This window comes from Carcharodon carcharias, chromosome 11 (assembly GCF_017639515.1).
Source record: "Carcharodon carcharias isolate sCarCar2 chromosome 11, sCarCar2.pri, whole genome shotgun sequence".
Taxonomy (NCBI): domain Eukaryota; kingdom Metazoa; phylum Chordata; class Chondrichthyes; order Lamniformes; family Lamnidae; genus Carcharodon; species Carcharodon carcharias.
In genome coordinates, this window is record NC_054477.1 from 11,419,924 (window position 1) to 11,442,562 (window position 22,639).

A 22,639-nucleotide genomic window follows, 5' to 3' on the forward strand; every position below is an offset into this window, starting at 1 on the left:
GCCCAGCATATCCCCCACTCTACCAGTACCATCAAGTCAGGGGCGACCATGCCAGGCGCAGCACCAGGCACACCTAAAAATGAGGTGTCAATCTGGTCAAGCTACAATACAGGACTGCTTGTGTGCTGAACAGTAGGATCAGCATGAGATAGAGCCAAGTGATTCCACAACCAATGGATCAAATCTAAGCTTTGCAGTCCTGCTATAACTAGGTGGTGGGCAATTAACTAAGTGGAGAAGGAGGCCCCACCAATATTCCCATCTTCAAATGATGGTGGAGAGGAGCATCACATGTAAATGACAGGGATGAAGTACTTGCAGCCATCTTCAGCCAAAAGTGCCAAGTGGATGGTCCACCTCAGCCTCCTCCTGAGGGTCCAGCATCACAGATGCTAATTTTCAGCCAATTCAATTGACTCCATGTGATATCAAGAAACGGCTGAAGGCACTGGATTCTGCAAAGGCTGTAGGCCCTGCCAGCATTCTAGCAATAGTACTGAAGACTGGTGCTCCACAACTTACTGCACCCCTAACCAAGCTGCTCCAGTACAACCACAACCTGGCATCTACCTGGCATCTACCTGACACGTTAGGGTGGCTGAATCCAACCCGGCCAATGACTGCCCCATCAGTCTATTCTCAATCATCAGCGACATGATAGAAGGTGTTGTTAACAGTGCTATCAAGCAACACTTACTCAACAAAAAACTGCTCACACTGCTGATCAGTTTAGGTTCTGCCAGGGCCTCTCAGCTCCTGACCTCATTGCAGCCTTGGTCCAAACATGGATAAAAGAGCTGAACTCAGGATGTGAGGTGCGAGTGACTGCCCTTGACATTAAGACAGCACTTGGCTGAGTGTGGACTTAAGGAGCCCGAGTAAAACTGGAGTTGATGAGAATCTGGGAGGAAACTATCGACTGGTTGAAGTCACACCTAGCACAAAAGATGGTTGTCGTTGTTTGAGGTCAATCTTTTCAGTCCCAGGGCATCACTGCAGAAGTTCCTCAGGGTGGTGTCTAGGTCCAGCCATCTTCAGCTGCTTCACCAATGATCTTCCTTCCATCATAAGGTTGGAAGTGGGGATGTTTGCTGATGATTACACAATGTTCAGCGCCATTCACGACCCCTCAGATACTGAAGCGGTCCTTGTCCATATGCAGTAAAGGCCTTGTTGTCCAGGCCGGATAATATTCAGGCTTGGGCTGATTAATGGCAAGTGGCACTTGCATCTCATAAGAGCAAGGCAATGAACATTCCAACAAGAGAGAATCCAACCATCTCGTCTTGACATTCAATGGCATTGCCATTACTAAATCCCCTACTATCAACATCCTGGGGTTACCATTGATAAGAAACTGAACTGGACCAGCCATATAAATACTGTGGCTACAAGAGGAGGTCAGAGGCTGGGAATTCTGTGGCTAGTAACTCAGCACCTGACTCCCCAAAGTGTGTCCACCACTTACAAGGCACAAGTCAGGAGTATGATGGAACACCCTTCACTTGCCTGGATGAGTGCAGCACTAGCAACACTCAAGAAACTTGACGCCATCCAGAACAAAACAGCCTACTTGATTGGCACCCCATCCTTCACCTTCAATATTCACTCCCTCCACCACTGGCTCACAGTGGCAACAATGTGTACCAGCTACAAGATGCACTGCAGCAACTCACTAAGGCAAGCTCTTTCAACAGCTACTTCAAATCCACAACCTCTACCGCCTGGAAGGAAAAGAGCAGCAGATGCATAGGAACATCACCACCTGCAAACTCCCCTTCGAGCCACGTACCATTCTGACTTAGAAATACATCGCCATTCCTTCAATGTCGCTTGATCAACACCCTGGAACTCCCTTCCTGTCGGCACTGTGGATATACCACATGGACTGCAGCAGTTCAAGAAGGCGGCTCACCACCACTTTCTCAAGGGTAAGTAGGGATGGGCAATAAATGCTGCTCCCTTAAACCAACTGAACTTGCTACAGGTATTTGTGAAATGCTACTTAAGCACAAAGTTATGCTTTTTGAGGGAGAAGTGACTTTTAAGATTAAGTTTAAGGGGGAAACCATATCTTGCTTTTTGCTCAGTGTTGCTGTCAGGGACTCCCAATTGCTGACAACAATAAACTATAAAGATTCCTTTATTGGAGCGAAGAGCTGCAAAGTGCATTCCTCTACATAACCACCTGTCGTTTTATGTAACGTCTCTTGTCACACAAAACAGTTTCCATCCTTTTGGACTATGAGCTTTGGCGTCTGCACATTATCAACAAGATGTCAAATAAATTCAAGCCTAAAGGAACAGCACGATTAAAAGCTGTGTAGGATGTCCTGATGCATGTGTTACCCTGCTTTAAGGACAACACAAAGGATGAAATTGATGGATAATGCAGAGATGTGTGGTATAGAGCATTATAATGTGAAATAATTCCTAGCCATCTAGAAGCTGCCAACCTATGAATAATGGCAGTAATAACCTGTTTGTGGCTTAAAGGAGAAAGGAATCTCTCAACCAAAAGTATTCCTTTCCCTCCCCCACTCCCAACAGAGAATTGTTTTTTATAATTTTTAACTCTCCCTCCTCTGAAAGTATCTGTTCATTTCTGCTTCCAAACCTTGGTGACACACCATTTCAAAAATGTTCCTTCTCATCATACAGCCATTCTGCTAACGTTAAATGCAGTAGCACCAGCAATGGATCCGCAGGGAAACCTACAGCCCATTTGATGGGTTGGGTGTAGGGCGTTAGTGGTGATGGTGCAGGTGGCATGACATTGTAGCTGAGTTCAATCCTGTACTCATCTGATACCCATGCATGATTACTTTGCATAAGGGATCACTGGATAGTGAACAGGAGCAGAAACACTGACTTCTCATAGGTGCTGATGTCAACTGTAGCCTCCCAAATGCCTCTGTGGTTGATTAGTCTTCATGTGCTGGGAAAGACTGAGTTACTGTAGAAAATGATTTGATAAATTCTTATTTCAACAAAATGACCACAGGAAATAGGAAGAATTTGCATTGATACAGTGCCTTTACAGCAACCTCAGGACATCCCAGAGTTTTGCAGGCTGTGAAATAATTTTTGAAGTGTGATCACTGTGAATGTAGGAATATCAGAAGCCAATCTGCATGCAGCAAGCTTTCTCAAACAGCATTATGATAATGACCAGATAATAATGTTGGTTGAGTGCTAAATGTTGGCCACGTCACTAGGGTAAAACTTCCCTGCTTGTCTTCAAAATAATGACATGGAGAGGATAGACAGGGCCTTGATTTAACAATTCATCCAAAAGATGACACCTGTCGCAGTGCACCTCCTCAGTAGTGCACTGGGGAGTGTCAGCTTCAATTTTGGTGCCCAAGTCTCAAACCCACCATTTTCTGACTCTGTAGCGAGAGTGCTACCAATTAGAGGATAGGAGGAAGATGTCGGAGTAGCATTTTTTCAGAAGTTGGGGTGGGGTGTCCAGAGAAGAACTGATGCCACAAAATGTTTTGCTGCAAATACACATTCAGCTGAAACTTTTCAAGCTCGGCCAAATGCTCACCTGTGTCATTGAATTAAGCAACTATTCCACTGGCTCCGGTCTAATTCAAGAGCACAGCAGTGAGATCAAAGCAGCTATCTGAGCGAAAGCTCAATTTGTTGATCCTTACAAATCCTGCATTTGAAAGTAAGAATTTAACTGAAGGTACAGCTGACATAGACTCTGGTTTTTCCACATTTATCGAATGGATAATAGTATTTTGTTGTTTTGAAAATCACTCTTCACTTAAATGAATTCAACTACAGAAACTTGGATTAGAGTGAGTGTGGTGTTCAGTATGCTTTTATCCTCAGCTGAGGATGGTAAGAGAAAAAGCTGTGAACACCAGTTATTCTCTGCTTAATCCATAACTTCATTAATCAATTAAATCTGTTTATATTTTCACCTATCTAGATAGCAAGATAAAACTAAAACCTGATTCTAAATACAATTATTCATTTCTTTTAGACTTTCTGCTAGAAACTTTTAAGGCAATTGTCAGTTTAAGTCTTTGCAAATGTAAATTCTTGATGTAATTTTAAATATGTTATTAACATAATGCAAGTTTTATATATAGGAAATGGATTTATAAACCAGCCTGTTACCATAGCCTGCAATCGTACAGGACCTGTTTCTAGCACCTGCCAGCTGGTGTTTGCCATTTAGATAAGCTCTGTCATTATAATCAAGAGTTTAAAATCCTGCTGCTCTTTTATCTTCAACCATTTAGTCATTCACTCAACTATAAAGGAACTCTGCTGTTTCATTTACAGTGAATTGTACTTTTGGGAGACACAAGATAATCTCCATTCCTTTCCAACTTCGAGAGAACCTTTTGCATATTTGTTCATTGCTCTAAAATTACATGCAAAATTGAGCGCACAAATGGGCTACTCAGCCCAATTGGTCCAAGTTGGTGTTTATGCTCCTATGAGCTAGTTAACAAAGATGCAACAAGTTTCAAAGATATTATGCTAGCAATAAATTTATCATCTGTACCTATGTTTCTTTAATTGATTCTTCAAACCAAGGTCCTGTCAGCCTACTCTGGACATCAGAAATCCCATAGCCGTATTCAGAGAGCATAGAGTTGCAATGACAGTCTGGTTAGTGTTCCTTCACTCATTCCTCATTCCTGATGCCTAGGGCAAATCAATAGGTCATCCATCTCATTGATATTTGTGGAATACTGATGTGCGCAAAATATTTTCTCCATTTATCTGCAAGATGGTTACTGTAGTAAAAAATTGTTCACTGTATTTGAAGACAATGAAACTTCTCTACGTGACATGACCTATTGGCTATATAAATGTGGTCTTTAAACCAAAGAATCTAACTTCAGAAGAGCATGTTGTATTGATGCTTGTGAATTCTTAGTGAGGCACCCATAGAAAAAATGAATTGGAACACTAGACTGACAACACCTTAATGTACCCTTGGACAAACATTTGAATACAGGTGATTTTAATACCATTGAATTATGAAGCTGCTAGAATGTTGAAGATTACATATCGTTTACCTTTGACATACATAAAGGTTAAATGGCCTCAACCTGTTCACATGTGATAACAGGTCTGTAAAAGTTGGACCCTGCCTATTGTATTGGTTCTTAAAGACATCCTTTGTAGTCTTCAAACAAACATTTAAACTTCAAAGCAGTTTTTCAGAGCTGCCTTGTTTTGTGTTCATTTTCACTGTTTGTTCTCCACAGAGACTCTGCTTCCCACGTTCATCCTGTAATCCTGTTCCTTGAAGAATTGGTCAAGTTACCTGCTACTTCCTTTCTGATTCCACAACTCCTTACAATATTACATTATTTCAAAATGTTTTAAATACCACTGAATTATGAAATTGCAAGAATATAGAAGGTTGCACTTTATTATAGAGATGTCAGTGATAACTTATCTTGCGTTGTGCAATAGGGGAGATTTTGCTGTCCCAAGAAGATATCAGAAATCCAAGTGTATTGACTTTCAGTAGTTTTCCCAGAGTACCAGTCAGTAACTAGACAGAATTACTTGGAAAAACTCAGCAGGTCTGGCAGCATCGGCGGAGAAGAAAAGAGTTGACGTTTCGAGTCCTCGTGACCCGTCAACAGAACAGTTCTGTTGAAGGGTCACGAGGACTCGAAACGTCAACTCTTTTCTTCTCCGCCGATGCTGCCAGTCCTGCTGAGTTTTTCCAGGTAATTCTGTTTTTGTTTTGGATTTCCAGCATCCGCAGTTTTTTGTTTTTATTTTTGTAACTAGACAGCACCAGCCTTCCAACTATCACTTGCCCTAACAATTCTCAAACTAGGCGTAGGAGTAGACCTTTCAACCCCTTGAGCCTCATTCGGGCAGGTCATGGATAAGCTGTACCTCACCTTAATTTACCTGCCTTTGATCCTTATTCCTTAATACCTTTACCTGATAAAAATATATTGAAATCGGTCTTAAAAGTTTCATTTGTCCCACCGTTCATAGCCTTTTGGGGGAGAGAATTGCAAATTTCCACTACTCTTGAGTGAAAGCGTTTTGTTATTTCAATCCTAAATGACCTAACTCTCTTTTTAAGATTATGCCCCCTTGTTCTGGATTTCTGCACCAGAAAGTTGTTTCTCTGTATCTACCCTACTGAACCTTTTTGTCATTTTAAGAAATTCAATGAGATTTGCCTTCTAACCTTGAATACAAGTCCTTGCATTTTAACCCTTTAAGCCCTGGAATCATCTGGTAATATGCATGATTTTTACATAGAATCCTTTGCACAGAAACATGTCATTCGGATCAGCTGGCCATTGATGGTGTTTAAACACCACACAAGCCTCTTCTCGCCCTTCATCTAACTCGTGTCCTCTAATCCGAGGTTTCAGACATGCCTGAGTTTGGTACCACCCTTGTCTTAGAGTCGAACCTCTCTACCTCACTTGCCCCCTTTAGAGCATTCCTTAAAACCTTATTGGCCATCTGCTCTAATAGGGATCGGTGTGCTATTTTGTTTTATAATGCCTCTGTGAAGCGCTTTGGAACTTTATTGTGCAAAAAACACTATATAAGTACAAGATGTTCTTAACAGAGAATTCAAGCCACAACACTGGCATCTATCTGATGATGTGGAAAATTGCCCAGATATGTCCTGTCCACGAAAAGCATGACAAATCCAACCTGGCCAATTACTGCCCAAGTAGTCTACTCTCTTATCATCAGCAAGGTGATGGAAGACGCATCAACAGTGCTATCAAGCAGCACTTACTCAGCAATAACCTGCTCACTGGTGTTCAGTTTGGGTTTCGTCAGGGCTACTCAGATCCTGACCTCATTACAACCTTAGTCCAAACATGAACAAGAGGTGAACTTGAGGTGAGGGTGACTGCCCTTGACATAAGACAGTATTTGACCGAATGTGGCATCAAAGAGCCCTCTCAATATTGTAGTCAATGGGAATTTGTGGAAGCTCTCCACTGCTGGAGTCATATCTAGCACAAAGGAAGATGGTTGTGGATGTTGCAGGTCACTCACCTCAGTCCCATGGCATTGCTGCAGGAGTTCCTCGGGGTAGTGTCTTTGCCCTAACCATCCTCAGCTGCTTCATCAATTACCTTCCCTCCATCTTAAGGTCAGAAGTGGGGCTGTTTACTGATGATTGCACAATGTTCACCATTCATAAGTCCTCAGGTACTGAAGCAGTCCATGTCCATATGCAGAATGACCTGGACAACATTCAGACATTGGCTGTCAAGTAATATTGAACAGAAGCTGAACTGGGCAAACCATATAAAAACTGTGACTACAAGAACAGGTCAGAAGCTGGGAATTCTGTGGCGAGTAACTTGCCTCCTGACACTCCAAAGCAGGTTCACCATCTACAAGGCACAAGTCAGGAGTGAGAAGTAATACTCTCCACTTGCCTGGATGAGTGCGGCCCCAACAATACTCAAGAAGCTCAACACCATCTAGGACACCGCAGCCCTCTTGATTAGCACCCCATCCTCCACCTTATACATTCACCCCCCTCCACCACTGATTCACATTGGCACCATCTACGAGATACATTTCAACTCACCAAGGCTCCTTCAAAAACACCTTCCAAACCTGCGACCTCCACCTCCTCGAAGGACAAGGGCAGCAAATGCATGGAAACACCACCTGCAAGTTCCCCTCTAAACACGCCATCTAACTTGGAAACAAATCAACATTCCTTCACTGTTGCCTAGTCAAAATCCTGGAATTCCCTTCCTAATAGCACTGTACTTCAGAACAACTGCTGTTTGATATGTTCTGCCAGTCTTTGGGACGTACAGCCTACATACCTAGCATCACACAGGCACTGAAATTCATATACCACATTACTCATTTGTGTGATAGGCAGAATGCCTTTTTGGCTTGACAGCAGCATCCCGTTAGTGGCGAATACCATTCATGTTGCTACTGCATAGCAGTGTGAAGCAGCTAGCTTAATCTGTTGCTAAAATTTTTGAGATATCTTGCAAGGTAATCTGAGGTAGACTTTTCAGGGCTGAAAATGACAGCCTTAGGCCCATTTATGAGTAATGTAGTATATGAATTTCATTGCCAGTGTGATGCTAGGTATGTAGATCATACATCCCAAAAACTGGCAGATTGTATCTCAACAGCTATGTCCCTTCCACTTTGCAACAGGCAAAGTACAAACCGGATCCAACAAGCCTGTGGTTGTAAAACTCAAAAGAGTGTCCAAAATTAGATGTGATTCCACAGTTGGACAAAATTTGTTGAATAATACTGTGCGCTAAGAATTACGCCGAAACTAATTTAAGATTCACTCGGGCTTGCACTGTGTCGCATTTGCATGTACTGGAAGCTGCATATATTATTATACAGGGTCCTGTTCTTTGCAGACAGCGTGTACACACATTGCGCTTGTTTCAGCTAAACAAGATAAGTGACAGCCATTCGCTGGTTCATTCGTCAATCAGGGTTAAGCAGCCTGGTTTAAACTTCAAACAATGCCTGGCAGGTAACTATCGGTCATCATCACTGGTGCCTTCTCCATGGCAACTTCTCTAACAATCAGACTCCACTTGCCAACCAATCAGCACACACTTCTCATGCAGTTCCCTTTACTCTTGGCATTCTTGTAAATTGTTTTGATGAGTGCAAGATAAAAAGTAGTTGGTTTTCCACTCTGCTCCTAGTTACTTACCCTGAAATGCAGCCGCACCTTTTTCACCTGACCACCTGGCTCAAGCCAGGTGCAGGAGGTACAATACAGCGGGTTCCTGGAGGGAGTAGTCAGAGGGTCCCGGAGGAGTTCAGGAGGGTAGTCGGAGGGCTATTGAGTAATCGGGGATCGGGAGGCTGGGGGGAGTCCTGAAAGGGGTGTCCTGTGGGGTGCCAGGGTGGGCCAGTACTATAGTTACCCAAAAATTACAAGTGGTTTTAATTCTTATAACTTTTTCTGGGTAACTATTGCTGTAAGACAGCTGGAATCAATTTAAGTTTGCGATTTAAATGAGTTTTGGATGGTTCCCGTTGCAGGGCGATTGTCCAATGGAAGTTTGAACTTCCCAGACAATTGCTGAGCAATCTTTAAGTGGGAACTTCCAGGGAGAGTCCTCCAGTGCATCTTTGGGGTACCACCCCCTCCCCACCCCACCTCTCACGTACGATGCCCTGGAGATTGGAAGTTATGGGCCCATGTTCTTGGATGGCAGGTGTCTCAGCATCTAACCTGTCAGGCCATAATTGTATTTTTCATCTTCCTTTCTTTAGTGACCCCATTGTATCTCCTTGCATAGTTGAGAAGTAGGGCTCTCAATTCAACATTTGAGTCATGATGTTCTAGGTAACACAGACCTTGGAGTAACAACTATCTAACATTTCTCACCCCCTGCCGCCGCCACCTGTGGGAGAAACATTTTCTACTTGCTTTTACTATCTCTATCTTACCCTACCTTTGTCCTTCACTAAGGACAAGAGTAGTGTAACAGTAAGAGAAGAAATGAAATAAATGGAAAGTGGTGTGGGTAGGTTTTGCTAAGCCTTGTTGAGATTAGGACATTACAAATTTGGATGTGTGTGTATAAAACAACATTTTTATATATGTTATATTTTTGTGAATTCCTTTGTTTGAGTGTGGCTTTCTGTATGCCACAGATGTTAGTATTCAGACCCTGGTTCTGAATAAAGCCTTTAATCCACACAATTGTTTGTTCTGTCTTGTTTTGAATGGCATCCAACACTCCACCCCTCTTCTTGTGTGGGAGAATTTTTCTAACCATTGCTCACTTCTCATCTGTTTGTTGTATGGGAATGTGATCACTGCAAATGGTATTCTGTTTAGCACTCAATACCCTTTTTCATCTTGCCCAGCAATTTTTATATTTAAGTGCACTACTTGGAAATCTAAAATAGTGTCAACAGCAGTTATGCCTTTTATGAAACCAGGCACTCCCCGACCACTAAACACCAAACTCCAACTTCCTTCCCACCAGCCCTAAAGTAAATCTTGAAAACCTTAAGCTAGTCTTTGAAATAGTGTGAAATACTATCGTAATCCGCTGAGGTTTCAAATTATGATTTTTTTTCAAATGCAGATTGAAAGCCTTGATGGTATTCATGGAGACAAAACCATGGTATTGAATGAACTGTATCATCGCTGTCCAGTGGAAATATTATTTTTCACAGGCTTTTGTTTCCTGTCTCATTACTGTCATTGGAGGTGCTTACGTTGATGAACAGAGACCTGCATTTCCATTGCAAAATTCTTCTGTAAAGCTACAAAACTCAGCTGTAAAATGACCTCATCTCTGTATACTGTTATCTGGAAGCAAACTTTTCACAGTTCCACCTCAAGAGGATTTAAACAACTAAGAAAAGTTCAAGGAAAGTACAAAAGAAGATCTCAGTATAGCTTTGTATAGTTTAATATGTTTTTAAAAGTAGAATACTTATGGCCCATTATTTGGAGCAGTTAAAATACTGATTGCTTATTTGCTGGCAATGAAAAATTATAGCACAGAGGAATAGCTTTTAAACTTAAAATTAATCCTTTTTTTGTCAGTTTTCCTCCTTTCCTCTTCCCCTGAACCTTGATAGTGCTGGTATACGACTCTGGGCTCTGGATACATTGCTTGATGTACACGATGCAAAGTGTAAAACTTAGGTTCGTTTCAGTAAGTTGACGAGGTAGCTCAGTGTTTGTTTCGCAATGACAACATCATAACTGACGTGAAGAAAATTTGAAAAGCAGGTCACTAAAGAATGGTCACCCACAAGTTGCTTTTATGCAACAACAACTTAAGTTTATATGGAATGAAAACAGAAAATGTTGAAAATACTCAGCAGGTCTGGCAGCGTCTGTGGAGTGAGAAACAATTAACGTTTCAAGTTGATGACCTTTCATCGGCACTGTTAGGTCAGAAGCTCATCTTAACAAAATGTGATGCCAAGGTTGCAAAGAGTCTAGTTCAGCCTCTTCACTTGCATTTTTTTCCCTTTGGGGAATAATGTTGAGGTGGTGGAAGAATTCACAGGCTGGTTATCAGCATTTAGACTGCGTTATAAATGCTCCTTCCACCGCCAGCAAGTCCTCATGTGGGACCTGAACCTGGAGCTCCTAGCCCAGAGGTAGGGACGCCACCGCTGCTCCACAAGACTGCAGTGAGGTGAGTGTGACTGCCCTTGACATCAAGGCAGCATTTGACCCAGTGTGGCATCAAGGAGCCCCAGGAAAACTAGAATCAGTAGGAATCGGGGAAAACTCTCCACTGGTTGGAGTAATACCTAGTACAAAGGAAGATGGTTGTGGTTTATGGAAGTCAGTCATCTCAGTTGCAGGATATCATTGCAGGAGTTCCTCAGGGTAGTGTCCTCAGCCCAACCACCTTCAGCCGTTCCATCAATGACCTTCCTTCCGCCATACGGTCAGAAGATGTTCGCTGATAATTACATAATGTTCAACACCATTCGCGACCCCTCAGATACTGAAGTGGTCCATGTCCAAATGTAGCAAGAACTGGACGGTATCCAGGCTTGGGCTGACAAGTGACAAGAAACATTCGAGCCCCACAAGTGCCAGGCAATGACCATCTCCAACAAGAGAGAATCTAACCATTACCTCTTGACATTCAAAAGCGTTACCACTGTTGAATCCTCCACTATCAACATCCTGGGGGGTTACCATTGACCAGAAACTGACCTGGATTATCCATATAAATGCAGTAGCTACAAGAGCAGGCCAGAGGCTGGGAATCCTGCGGCGAATAACTCACCTCCTGACACCCCAAAACCTATCCACCATCTACAAGGCAGGAGTGTAATGGAAAACTCTCTACTTGCCTGGATGAGTGCAACTCCAACAACACTCAAGAAGCTTGACACTATCCAGGGCAAAGCAGCCCACTTGATTGGCACCCTTTCCATGAACATTCATCCCCCCCCACCACCAACACACAGTGGCAGCAGTGTGTACCATCTACAAGATGCACTACAAAAATTCATCAAGGCTCCTTAGGCAGCACTTTTCAACCCCACAACCACTACCATCCAGAAGGACAAGGACAGCAGATACATGAGAATACCAGTACCTGGAAATTGCCCTCCAAGCCACTCACTACCCTGACTTGGAACTATATCTGGGTTCCTTATCTGTTGTTGGGTCGAAATCCTGGAACTTTCCCCCTAACAGCACTGTAGATGTACCTACACCACATGGAATGCAGCGGTTCAAGAAGGCAGCTCATCACCATCTTCTCAAGGGCAATTAGGGGTAAGCAGTAAATGCTGGTCTAGCCAGCAAAGCCCCCACATCTGTAAAATGAATTTAAAAATTTGCTGCCACGGAGTTGGAATCTAGGGAACAGAGTTTGTAGTGGGGGTAGGGGGGTGGGGGGGGGGTGGGGTTTGCGAAGACCATTGCTTTGATCTTCCTAATATTTATTTGCAGGAACTTTCCACTCATCCAGTACTGGGCAAGTTATTGGACAATCCTGCGACAGTGTGGAGGTGTCGAGAGATTGTGATGAGGTAGATTTGGGTAATCTCATTGGAAAACACATCCATTTCTATTTGCACAATGATGTTGCCAAGGGGCGGCATGTAAACAAGACAGAGGGGGCCAGGGATTGATCCTTGGGGACACCAGGCATCACTGTGTGTGGTAAGTGAAGCCATGGCAGGGGATTTTCGGGCTTCAATTCGATGAGAGTAGAGAGTAGAATCAGACATCAACAGTCCTGCCAAGCTGGAAGGTGGTGGAGAGGCATTGGAGGAGGATGGTGTTGTCAACCTTGTCAAAGCTGCTGATAGTCACATTGGAAGTCATTTGTGACTTTAATGAGAGCCGTTTTATTATTGTGGCCCTAAACTTATTTGAGGGATTCAAGCATGGTATCCTGGGAAAGACTGGCATAGATTTTGGAGGTGATGCCACATTCCTTTTCTCACCAAAGTCCTTGAAAGTGGAAGCTTGGCTTAGAGTTTGCAAGGACGGATAGGTCAAGGGTTGTTTTTAATTTTGAGAGGGGCGGTGATGGCAGATTTGAAGGAGAGGGGGACAGTATCTGAGGAGAGGCAACTGTTAAGAATACCGGTGAAGATGGGAGCCAGGTGGGAAAATTAGATGGTCAGCAGTTTAGTTAAGAATAGGGCCGAGGCAGGAGGAGGTGGGCTTGATAAGTAGGATGAGCATGGAGAGGATATGAGAAGAACTGAGAGAGAGAAAAAAATAGTTCCAATTCACAGCTGGGGCGAGAATGGGGAACTTTAAAGGAAGTTTGGCTCAGTGGGCTAGGGGAAGGGGCAGGGGAAAAGTGGCAGAGGAAGCTGATCATATGGTCTCAGTATTACTAACAAAAAAGTCCATGCCCTCCTTGCATTTGTCAAGGGTGTGGAGGAGCCAAAGCAGAGGGGTTTAAGAAGACTGTTTGCAGTAGAGAAAAGAACTTGGCGTTACCTTTGCCTTCAAGGATGATGCTTAAACAGTGAGCAGATTTTGCAGGCGTGAGCAGGACCGGATAGCACTTTGTGGTCCAGCCATATTTGGTGGTGAAAGGCTAAGCCAGTTGTCTGTCAAATCCATTAAAGTCTGCATCCCTTGGATTTAGGAAGTGGAGATGAGGACCATATCAGGGCGAGTAGCCAGCGTTAGAGAGAGTAATGGTTCTAATTGGGACTTGGAAAAATGTTGTGGTGATTGGAAGGCCAAAAGCTAGACAGTTGGGATTTTGGAAGTGCCGCTGAGAGTGAATTGGGCTAGAGGTTTTCCATGGTGGGCACAGAAGGAATAAAGGTTGGGAGGGGTCAGTGCCTATATCGTAGGAAACAACCCAAGGTGTTTCACAGGAGTCTTCAGACAAAATTGAGACAAAATTATAGAAAGAGCTATTAAGATGGTTACTGAAAGCTTAGTTCAAATTAAGATAAGGCTTAAAGGAGGAGAGCGAGGTGACAAGGTGGAGAAGTTTAGGAAGGGAACTCCAGAGTTTAGGGCCTACATGGCTAAAGGATTGGCTACCAATGGTGGAACACTAGGTGAATGTGTTGCACAAGAGGCTGGTGTTGGAATGCAGACATCTCCTGAGGGTTGTAGGACTGGAGGAGATTGCAGAGATTAGGGAAGGGTGAGGGTATGGAGAAATTTGAACACTAGGATTAAGAATTTTAAAATCAAGGTGTTGGTGCACCAGGAGCCAGTGTAGGTCAGAGAGCATAGGGGTTATCAGTGAGCAGAACTTGGTTGGTGTTAGGGTACAGGCACCAGAGCTTTGAATGAGCTACAGTCTATAAATGGTAGAAGATGGAAAGCTGAACAGAAGTACATTGGAATAGTTAAGCCTGGATTTAATGAGCATGGATCAGCAATAAATGGGCTAAGAGGGGGGAGAGAGGAACAGTGTTACAGAGATGGAAGTAGGTTCTCTTTACCAAAGAGGATATTGAGTCAGAAGCTCAGCTCGGTCAAATAGTAAGCCGAGTTTGCAAACAGTTGGTAAAACTTGTCCTATGGTTCAACTGTATTGATGCATCACCAATGAATCTTCAAAGTAAGTTTGTGCCAAGCAGCATGCTGTCTGCTGCATTATAATAAACAGTGAATTCACATGTATCCGGGTAACCACTATAAAAATTCAGAGGTTTAATGAAGAGTGTGAAATAAATAGAACCTTGCTCAGACCAGGTCACATCTGATGTTTTGAGTGTTTAACAGCTGAATGTGAAGGTTTTTACATAATTCCTACCATATTGCATGTTCGGCTTGTCAGCTTTCTTCTTGGTAGCACACTCAACCTTTCGGAACAACAAGTTGTAAGTTTTGAGTTGCATAACCTGAACTGGTACTAAGGTGCCATTCTGAAAGAGCACTACTGCATTGACGAAGATTTCACTCTATGGATTGATTAGACACTAAACTGAGGTCGAGTCTGCTAATTTCAGTTGTTCGGATGGATATTAGAGATCCTATGAGCATAGAGTTCTCCAGGTTATCATGACCAACATTCTTCCCTCAATTAACTTCATAGTTAAACAGTCATGCATCTCATGTCATGTGAGAGATATTACTGATGGCGAATGCCACATCTATCCAACAGTCAGAAAACAGTCTGCATTTCAAAGACTAATTCATTGCTTGAAGTGTTTTGACATTCAATGCAATAGCACACTATATAAGTATTATTACATCCATTCCAGAGAATATTGAGCTACTTAAATTTCTTTCCATGTTGGAATAATACTCCAAATCAGTGAACAAGCTACAGCTTGTTTCCCTGTCCATTTCGGGATGCTCATAATTTCCATGTAACAAGGGTGCATAAAACAGCACACCTCAGCCTTTACTCTCAAATTGGCTGCTGTGCTCCTTACATGAAGGGAGATGGTAGTGTAGTGGTAATGTCACTGGGCTAGTAATCCAGAGGCCCAGGTTAATGCTCTGGTGACACTGATTCAAATCCCATCACAGAGAACTAATGATGAAATAATGAAAACTGTCATTGTTGTAAAAGCCCATGTGATTCACTAGTGTCCTTTAGAGAAGGAAATCTGCCACCCTTACCTGGTCTGGCCTACATATGACTCCAAACCCACAGCAATGTGGTTGACTTTTAACTGCCCCCTGAAATGGCTGAGCAAGCCACTTAGCTCAATTGGAGATGGGCAACAAACGTTGGCTTTATCAGTGACACCCACGTTCATGAAAGAATAAATATAAAAAAATTACAGTAGAGAATACGCTTCCAGAAAAAGGTACCTTTACTTGGCTGTAAAGAACTTTGGTATGTCCTCAGGTTGTGAAAGGCACTATATAAATGCAAGTCTTTCTTTCATATTTTCCTTGTTCTATTTTTCTGTATCTTACCTTCTCACCAAAGGAGCCCTCCAAGATAAGGTTGTATGGTGGCTTTGAAAGTGACATCATAAATTAAAAGTTAAATCCTTCATCAGGCAGTTAGGTGCGGATTCTGAACCTGAACCCTACAACTCCATGAAGCAGTGTATTAAGCTACAGCATGCTGTCTAACTCTGTATATCTCAAATGAAGGGTACAATTCATTGAAGGAACATCATATAGTTCAGCTAGAAAATCTCCTGAAAGTTGAGCCTGTGCGATCCCTTGTCCTCTGAATCTTCTACATGTCCATGGTACCCTTTGTTTTCTGTTGGAAGTTGTCTCTCTTCTGCCCCCCACCACAAATCCCATCCCCAGCATCCTGGATTCATGTTCCAAGCATACAAAATTGACAGGCAGGAAATGACCAACTAAGTCCATCAACTCTGCTCCGCACTGTGATGGCTAGACACTTCTTACCTGCCCCGCAGCCATGTAATCTGGGAAAATTGATGTGTGGGACTTGTTATGTTTTGCATTATCTGACTATTCTTTCCATTGTTGCAATTAATCACCATGTCATCGGGATTAACTGATCAACTGCCAGAAACAACAGCTCATGTCAAATATTGCAGACACTCGTTCCCTAGCTGGCTGACTGGAAAATTTATGAATTTAAAAATTGAAAAGATGCTGTCTTTTATCTGTTGTTATGAATGTTTTGCCTTCCAATTCATTGAAGCATTTGGTTTCACTCTTTTCATTAAGTTCCTGTTTCTTTGATTTTTTTTTGCCTCTTCCTCTAAAATCACACCTCCATTCAATGTGTAATTGATCACCAAATGTCTACAAGAAATAGACCTCGTTCTCCAGTTCAAATATCAGCCAGTGCAGGGGTGAGTGGAGTACGTTTCCTCCCCTTACTAATTGTAATGACATAAATATATTCTTTATGCATGCAATTTACAGTTTTATTGCAGCTATCAAATGGAGCAAGTGTTCCCATATGAATGTGCACAGTGCACCAGCAATGCACAATTGACAACACTGACACAACCTCGAATGACCATATCACAAAAAGGTCTATTAGATGCACCTTGCTGTCTGACTCCTCTACATTTAGCAAATGGGTCTTTTTCAACAATTGTTTTTCACTCTGACATAGAGAGCAATTGAAACAGAGTTCTCAACAATAAAATACATTTACGTAGCATGGTAAAATGTCCCAGGGCGCTTCAAGCATTACCAAGAAAGATTTGGCACCAAGTCATGTAAGGAGATATTAAGGCAGATGATCAAAAGCTTGGTAATAGAGGTAGGATTTAAGGATCCTCTTAAAGGAGGAGAGAGGCTTTGGGAGGAATTCAAGTTTCCTAGACAGCTGAAGACACAGCTGCCAGTGATGGAAGATGAAAATCAGGGAGGCACATGAGGTTGGGTGGAGGAGTTTGGAGGTTATAGGGCTAGAGGTGGTTAAGTAAGACTTAAAAGGATGCAAATTTTAAAATCAGAGAATTCACTCTCTCCATAATCCAGTGGAATAGCAAAAGAGGGTGGTGAGTTTATCCGTGTAAAACACTATCCTCCCAGTTCTGTCTAGGGTAAACTTTGCAACTTGGAAATTATTAGAGCAGCAAATGATGAACTTACACCAAGACTGCAATCATATTCTTGATGCTTTGCTGTTTTTATAGGGTTAATTGCTCCACTCATTGCCAAAGCACAGAGCTTTTGATTTGATGGCCATCCATGTTTGTGCAGAAGTAATTCATCACCTGTTGCTCTGCAGGGCTTTAAACAGTAAATTTGACTGCTCCAAAAAACAGTTGAGAAACTTCTGCCGGAGTGATAACTAGCCACCTAAGGCAGAATGAGATTCTGTTGGCTGAAGAGCACATAAAAGGTGGGTCGGCCTTAAATTTAAAATGATCAGCAATAGTATCATTTTTATCTGGGAGCCAGTGATTTGGAGTTTGATACTGGAGAGTGAAAATAGCATACCTGGGTAGTGCAAAAAAGAAAAACGGGGTGGATTCTGAAGTTAAAACAGGCTACCGTAAATACAAAGATAAAAACAAAAAAACTGCGGATGCTGGAAATCCAAAACAAAAACAGAATTACCTGGAAAAACTCATCAGGTCTGGCAGCATCGGCGGAGAAGAAAAGAGTTGACGTTTCGAGTCCTCATGACCCTTCGACAGAACTTGAGTTCGAGTCCAAGAAAGAGTTGAAATATAAGCTGGTTTAAGGTGTGTGTGTGGGGGGCGGAGAGATAGAGATAGAGAGAGGGAGAGAGAGAGAGGTGGAGGGGGTGGGGTGTGGTTGTAGGGACAAACAAGCAGTGATAGAAGCAGATCATCAAAAGATGTCAACGACAGTAGTACAATAGAACACATAGGTGTTAAAGTTAAAGTTGGTGATATTATCTAAACCAATGTGCTAATTAAGAATGGATGGTAGGGCACTCAAGGTATAGCTCTACCTTGAGTGCCCTACCATCCATTCTTAATTAGCACATTCGTTTAGATAATATCACCAACTTTAACACCTATGTGTTCCATTGTACTATTGTCGTTGACATCTTTTGATGATCTGCTTCTATCACTGCTTGTTTGTCCCTACAACCAAACCAATCCCCTCCACCTCTCTCTCTCTCTCTCTCTATCTCTCCGCCCCCCACACACACACCTTAAACCAGCTTATATTTCAACTCTTTCTTGGACTCGAACGCAAGTTCTGTCGAAGGGTCATGAGGACTCGAAACGTCAACTCTTTTCTTCTCCGCCGATGCTGCCAGACCTGCTGAGTTTTTCCAGGTAATTCTGTTTTTGTACTGTAAATACAAACCAGGCTTGGAAAAGAGCGGGATGTAACAGGATGGAAAAACTTCATCTGGTTTAGTTTTTTACTTAACTTCACATATATCATATAAATTGTAAACTCCTTTCAGAAAAAATATATTTTTATTGTACATGGTGCAAAACATTTTTAACTATTGTGAGTTACATTTGAATTGTAAGATCAGGTTTTGACAGAAGAGGCTTTACTTCATTAACTATTCTGAAGAACAACTCTTGAAGGCACAGGTTCTGAGAAATATATTCCTGAGGTAACTGTCTGCAGGCAGCTCTGCAGCTGTTAGATTTGTGAGAAGTCATATATGGCATCACTGGTTAGGGCTTAGGTAGACAGCAACAAACATCTTCCATGATCCTTGGACCATCAGATTTCAGTTAAAAGAATCTGTTCTCCACGTCTTCAGGCTCATCCAGCAACAAGCAAACTCACCCATTATTTTCTGTGCTCTTGGAGCATCTTCTGCTCAGCACTCTGCCATGCAATGCATCTTGCACAATCTGAGGGAAGCAATAGTTTCCAACAATGAGGCATTATGATCTAAAATTGATTGAGTCTGTGAGACAGCTCCCAATTTTGGCACAAACCCTGTTATTAGTGAGAAACACTTTGCAGGGTCAACTGTGCAGGGTGTGGCTTTGTCATGTCCAAATTGTTTCAAAGATACTCTCAAAGCGTCTATCAAAATCTGCTCTATTAAAGTCAACACATGCGAAACAGATGCCCAATCGCAACCAAAATGACAATCCATCATCAAAAATGATGTCAAGACCTCCCCAAGAATAAGAGCAGCCACGGAGAGAGACAAAAAGAGAGGGTAGCTGCTCGAGCCAACAATCTGCCACAACCTCTAGCAGCTGACGACCAATGCCCTCACCAGCGGAGAGCCCGTAAGGCTAAGATAGGGCTAATAAGTCATCTGTGAAATCACAGCCAACATCGACATCTCACTTAAATGGAGTTCTCCACAAGGAAATCATCCTCAACAAGAGATCATGATGACTCCATGGTGCAATACATTTGTGGTAGGCAACTTTGTGTGCTTTTTTTCATTCATTCATAGGATGTGAGCTTCGCTTGTTGGGCCAGCATTTATTGCCCATCCCTAGTTGCCCTTGGGAAGGTGTTGGTGAGCTGCCTTCTTGAACTGCTGCAGTCCATGTGGTGTAGGTGCACCCACAGTGCTGTTAGGAAGGGAGTTCCAGGATTTTGACCCAGTGACAGTGAAGGAAAGGCAATTATATTTCCAAGTCAGGATGGTGAGAGGCTTGGAGGGGATCTTTCAGGTGATGGTGTTCCCATGTATCTGCTGCCCTTGTCCTTCTAGATGGTAGTGGTCGTGTGTTTGGTAGATGTTGCCTAAGGAGCCTTGGTGAATTCCTGCAGTGCATCTTGTAGATGATACATACTGCTGCAACTGTGCATCGGTGGTGGAAGGAGTGAATGTTTGTGGATGTGGTGCCAATGAAGCGAGCTGCTTTGACCTGTATGGTGTCAAGCTTCCTGAGTTTTGTATGAGCTGCACACATCCAGGCAAGTGGGGAGTATTCCAAGGCCACTCAACTCCTGATGTCATTAGAGCCCTGGTTCAAACATGCGCAAAAGAGCTGAACTCCCAAGGTGAGGTAAGAGTGACTGCCCTTTACATCAAGGCTGCATTTGACAGTGTGTGGCAACAAGGACCCCTAGCAAAACTGGAGTCAATGGGAATCGGGGGGGATATTCTCCACTGGTTAGAGTCGTACCTAGCACAAAAGAAGATGGTTGTCGTTATTGAAGGTCAGGCATCTCAGCTGTAGGATATCATTGCAGAAGTTCCTCAAGGTAGTGTCCCCGGCCCAACCATCTTCAGCTTCATCAATGACCATCCTTCCATCATGAGGTCAGAAGTGGGGATGTTCGCTGATGATTGCACAATGTTCACCATTCACAACTCCTCAGATACTAAAGCAGTCCATGTCCAAATGCAGCAAGATCTGGACAATATCCAGGCTTGGGCTGATGAGTGGCAAGTAACATACGTGCCACACAAGTGTCAGGCAATGACCATCTCCAACAAGAGAGAATCCAACCATCGTCCCTTGATGTTCAATGGCATTATCATCACTGAATCCCCCATCATCAACATCCTGGGGGTTACCATTGACCAGAAACTGAACTGTACCAGCCATATAAATAATGTGACTACAAGAGCAGGTCAGAGGCTAGGAAGTGTGCGATGAGTAACCCACCTCCTGACTCCGCAAGGCCTGTCCTCCATCTACAAGGCACAAGTCAGGAGCGTGATGGAATACTCTCCACTTTCCTGGATAAGTGCAGCTCCCACAACACTCAAGACATTGACCAGGACAAAACAGTCCGCTTGATTGGCACCACATACACAAACGTTTGCTCCCTGCACCACTGACACACAGCAGCAGCAGTGTGTAGTGTACCATCTACAAGATGCATTGCAGGAATTCATCAAGGCTTCTTTGACAGCACCTTCCAAACCCATGACTACTACCATCTAGAAGGACAAGGGCAGCAGATAGATGGGAACACCACGATCTGGAAGTTCCCCTACAAGTCAGTCACCAACCTGACTTGAAAATATATTGCCGTTCCTTCACTGTCGCTGGGTCAAAATCCTGCAACTCCGTTCCTAACAGCAATCTGGGTATACCCACACCACATGGACTGCAGCGGTTCAAGAAGGCAGCTCACCACCACCTTCTCCAGGGCAATTAGGGAAGGGCAATAAATGCTGGCCCAGCCAGTGACACCCACATCTCATGAAAGAATACAAAAAACATCCAAGTTGTGCTGTACCAGCTTGGGCTCCTGCTTGCCCCTGCTCCTTCAGTACTCTCTCCAAACTACCCCTGTGCTCCTGCTAGTCAAACTCTGCAGTGAGAAGCAGGCACACCCTTCTCACTGTTGTCTGTAAGTATCTGTTTTCTTAAAAGCATTATTGAAACAGCCTTTACATGCAGCACTATTATGAGCATTATATTGTATTATAATTTAGGGGCGGGAGTCCATGAAACCAAATACACTGGTTTAGACATTTGACATTGCTCAGAAACTTTAACCACCACAGATGCTAGCACACCTAATTCCAGTAACATCTGGTTGCAATGCATCAATATTAACACATAACTACAGTTACAATCCTGTGACAATCCAGACAATTGTTTTGCCTTGGGCTAATCTCTCAAATGCCGCACTGATGTCGGGGGAGGTGGAGCCGTGCTTGAAGCTGATGCAAAAGTTAATTGTTGATTTTCAGATTTCCAAAAGCATGAGGCTTGAGTCTCAACAGTTTTTATTTAATTGTGCTCTACTGTCAAGCCACAGTCACAGTGGTCAGTGCATTCCCTAATCGTCAACTTTCATACAATTTAAAACCAATTGTTTAAAACCAAAACAAAAACAGAATTACCTGGAAAAACTCAGCAGGTCTGGCAGCATCGGCGGAGAAGAAAAGAGTTGACGTTTCGAGTCCTCATGTCGAAGGGTCATGAGGACTCGAAACGTCAACTCTTTTCTTCTCCGCCGATGCTGCCAGACCTGCTGAGTTTTTCCAGGTAATTCTGTTTTTGTTTTGGATTTCCAGCATCCGCAGTTTTTTTGTTTTTATCTGTGTTTAAAACCAAACCCACTATAACAGTAAAATAAAAGCAAAATATTGCTGATGCTGGAGATCTGAATTGAAAACACAGTGATGGAAACACTCAGCATGTTTGGCAGCTTCTGTGGAGAGAGAAACAGAGTTAACGTTTCGAGTCCAATATGACTCCTCTTCAGAACTGGTATGTTCCCCTCAGTCAACACCTCCTTCGTCATTTTGGCAATCTCCACCTATCACTGGCCCTCTATCCAGCTCTACCTGTCCCACCCCCCTTAAACCAGCTTATATTTCACCTCTTTTCTATTTTTCCTTAGTTCTGATGAAGAGTCATTCGGACTCAAAGTTAACTG

At 43.0% G+C, this 22,639-nt stretch overlaps 1 protein-coding gene across 3 annotated transcripts in view; it reads left to right on the forward strand.

Moving 5' to 3' along the window:
- uvrag (UV radiation resistance associated gene) overlaps positions 1-22,639 on the forward strand; it is a 334,856-nt gene that overhangs the window by 299,310 nt on the left and 12,907 nt on the right. The window contains exon 14 of one of the 3 annotated variants that reach the window (XM_041198896.1): positions 5,244-5,571. The exons of the other annotated variants lie outside the window; for them this stretch is intronic. Within the exon in view, the coding sequence (XP_041054830.1) occupies positions 5,244-5,285 (42 nt within the window). The 3' untranslated portion in view covers positions 5,286-5,571. Of the gene's footprint in view, positions 1-5,243; positions 5,572-22,639 lie in introns of those variants that run through there. 3 annotated transcript variants of the gene reach the window in all.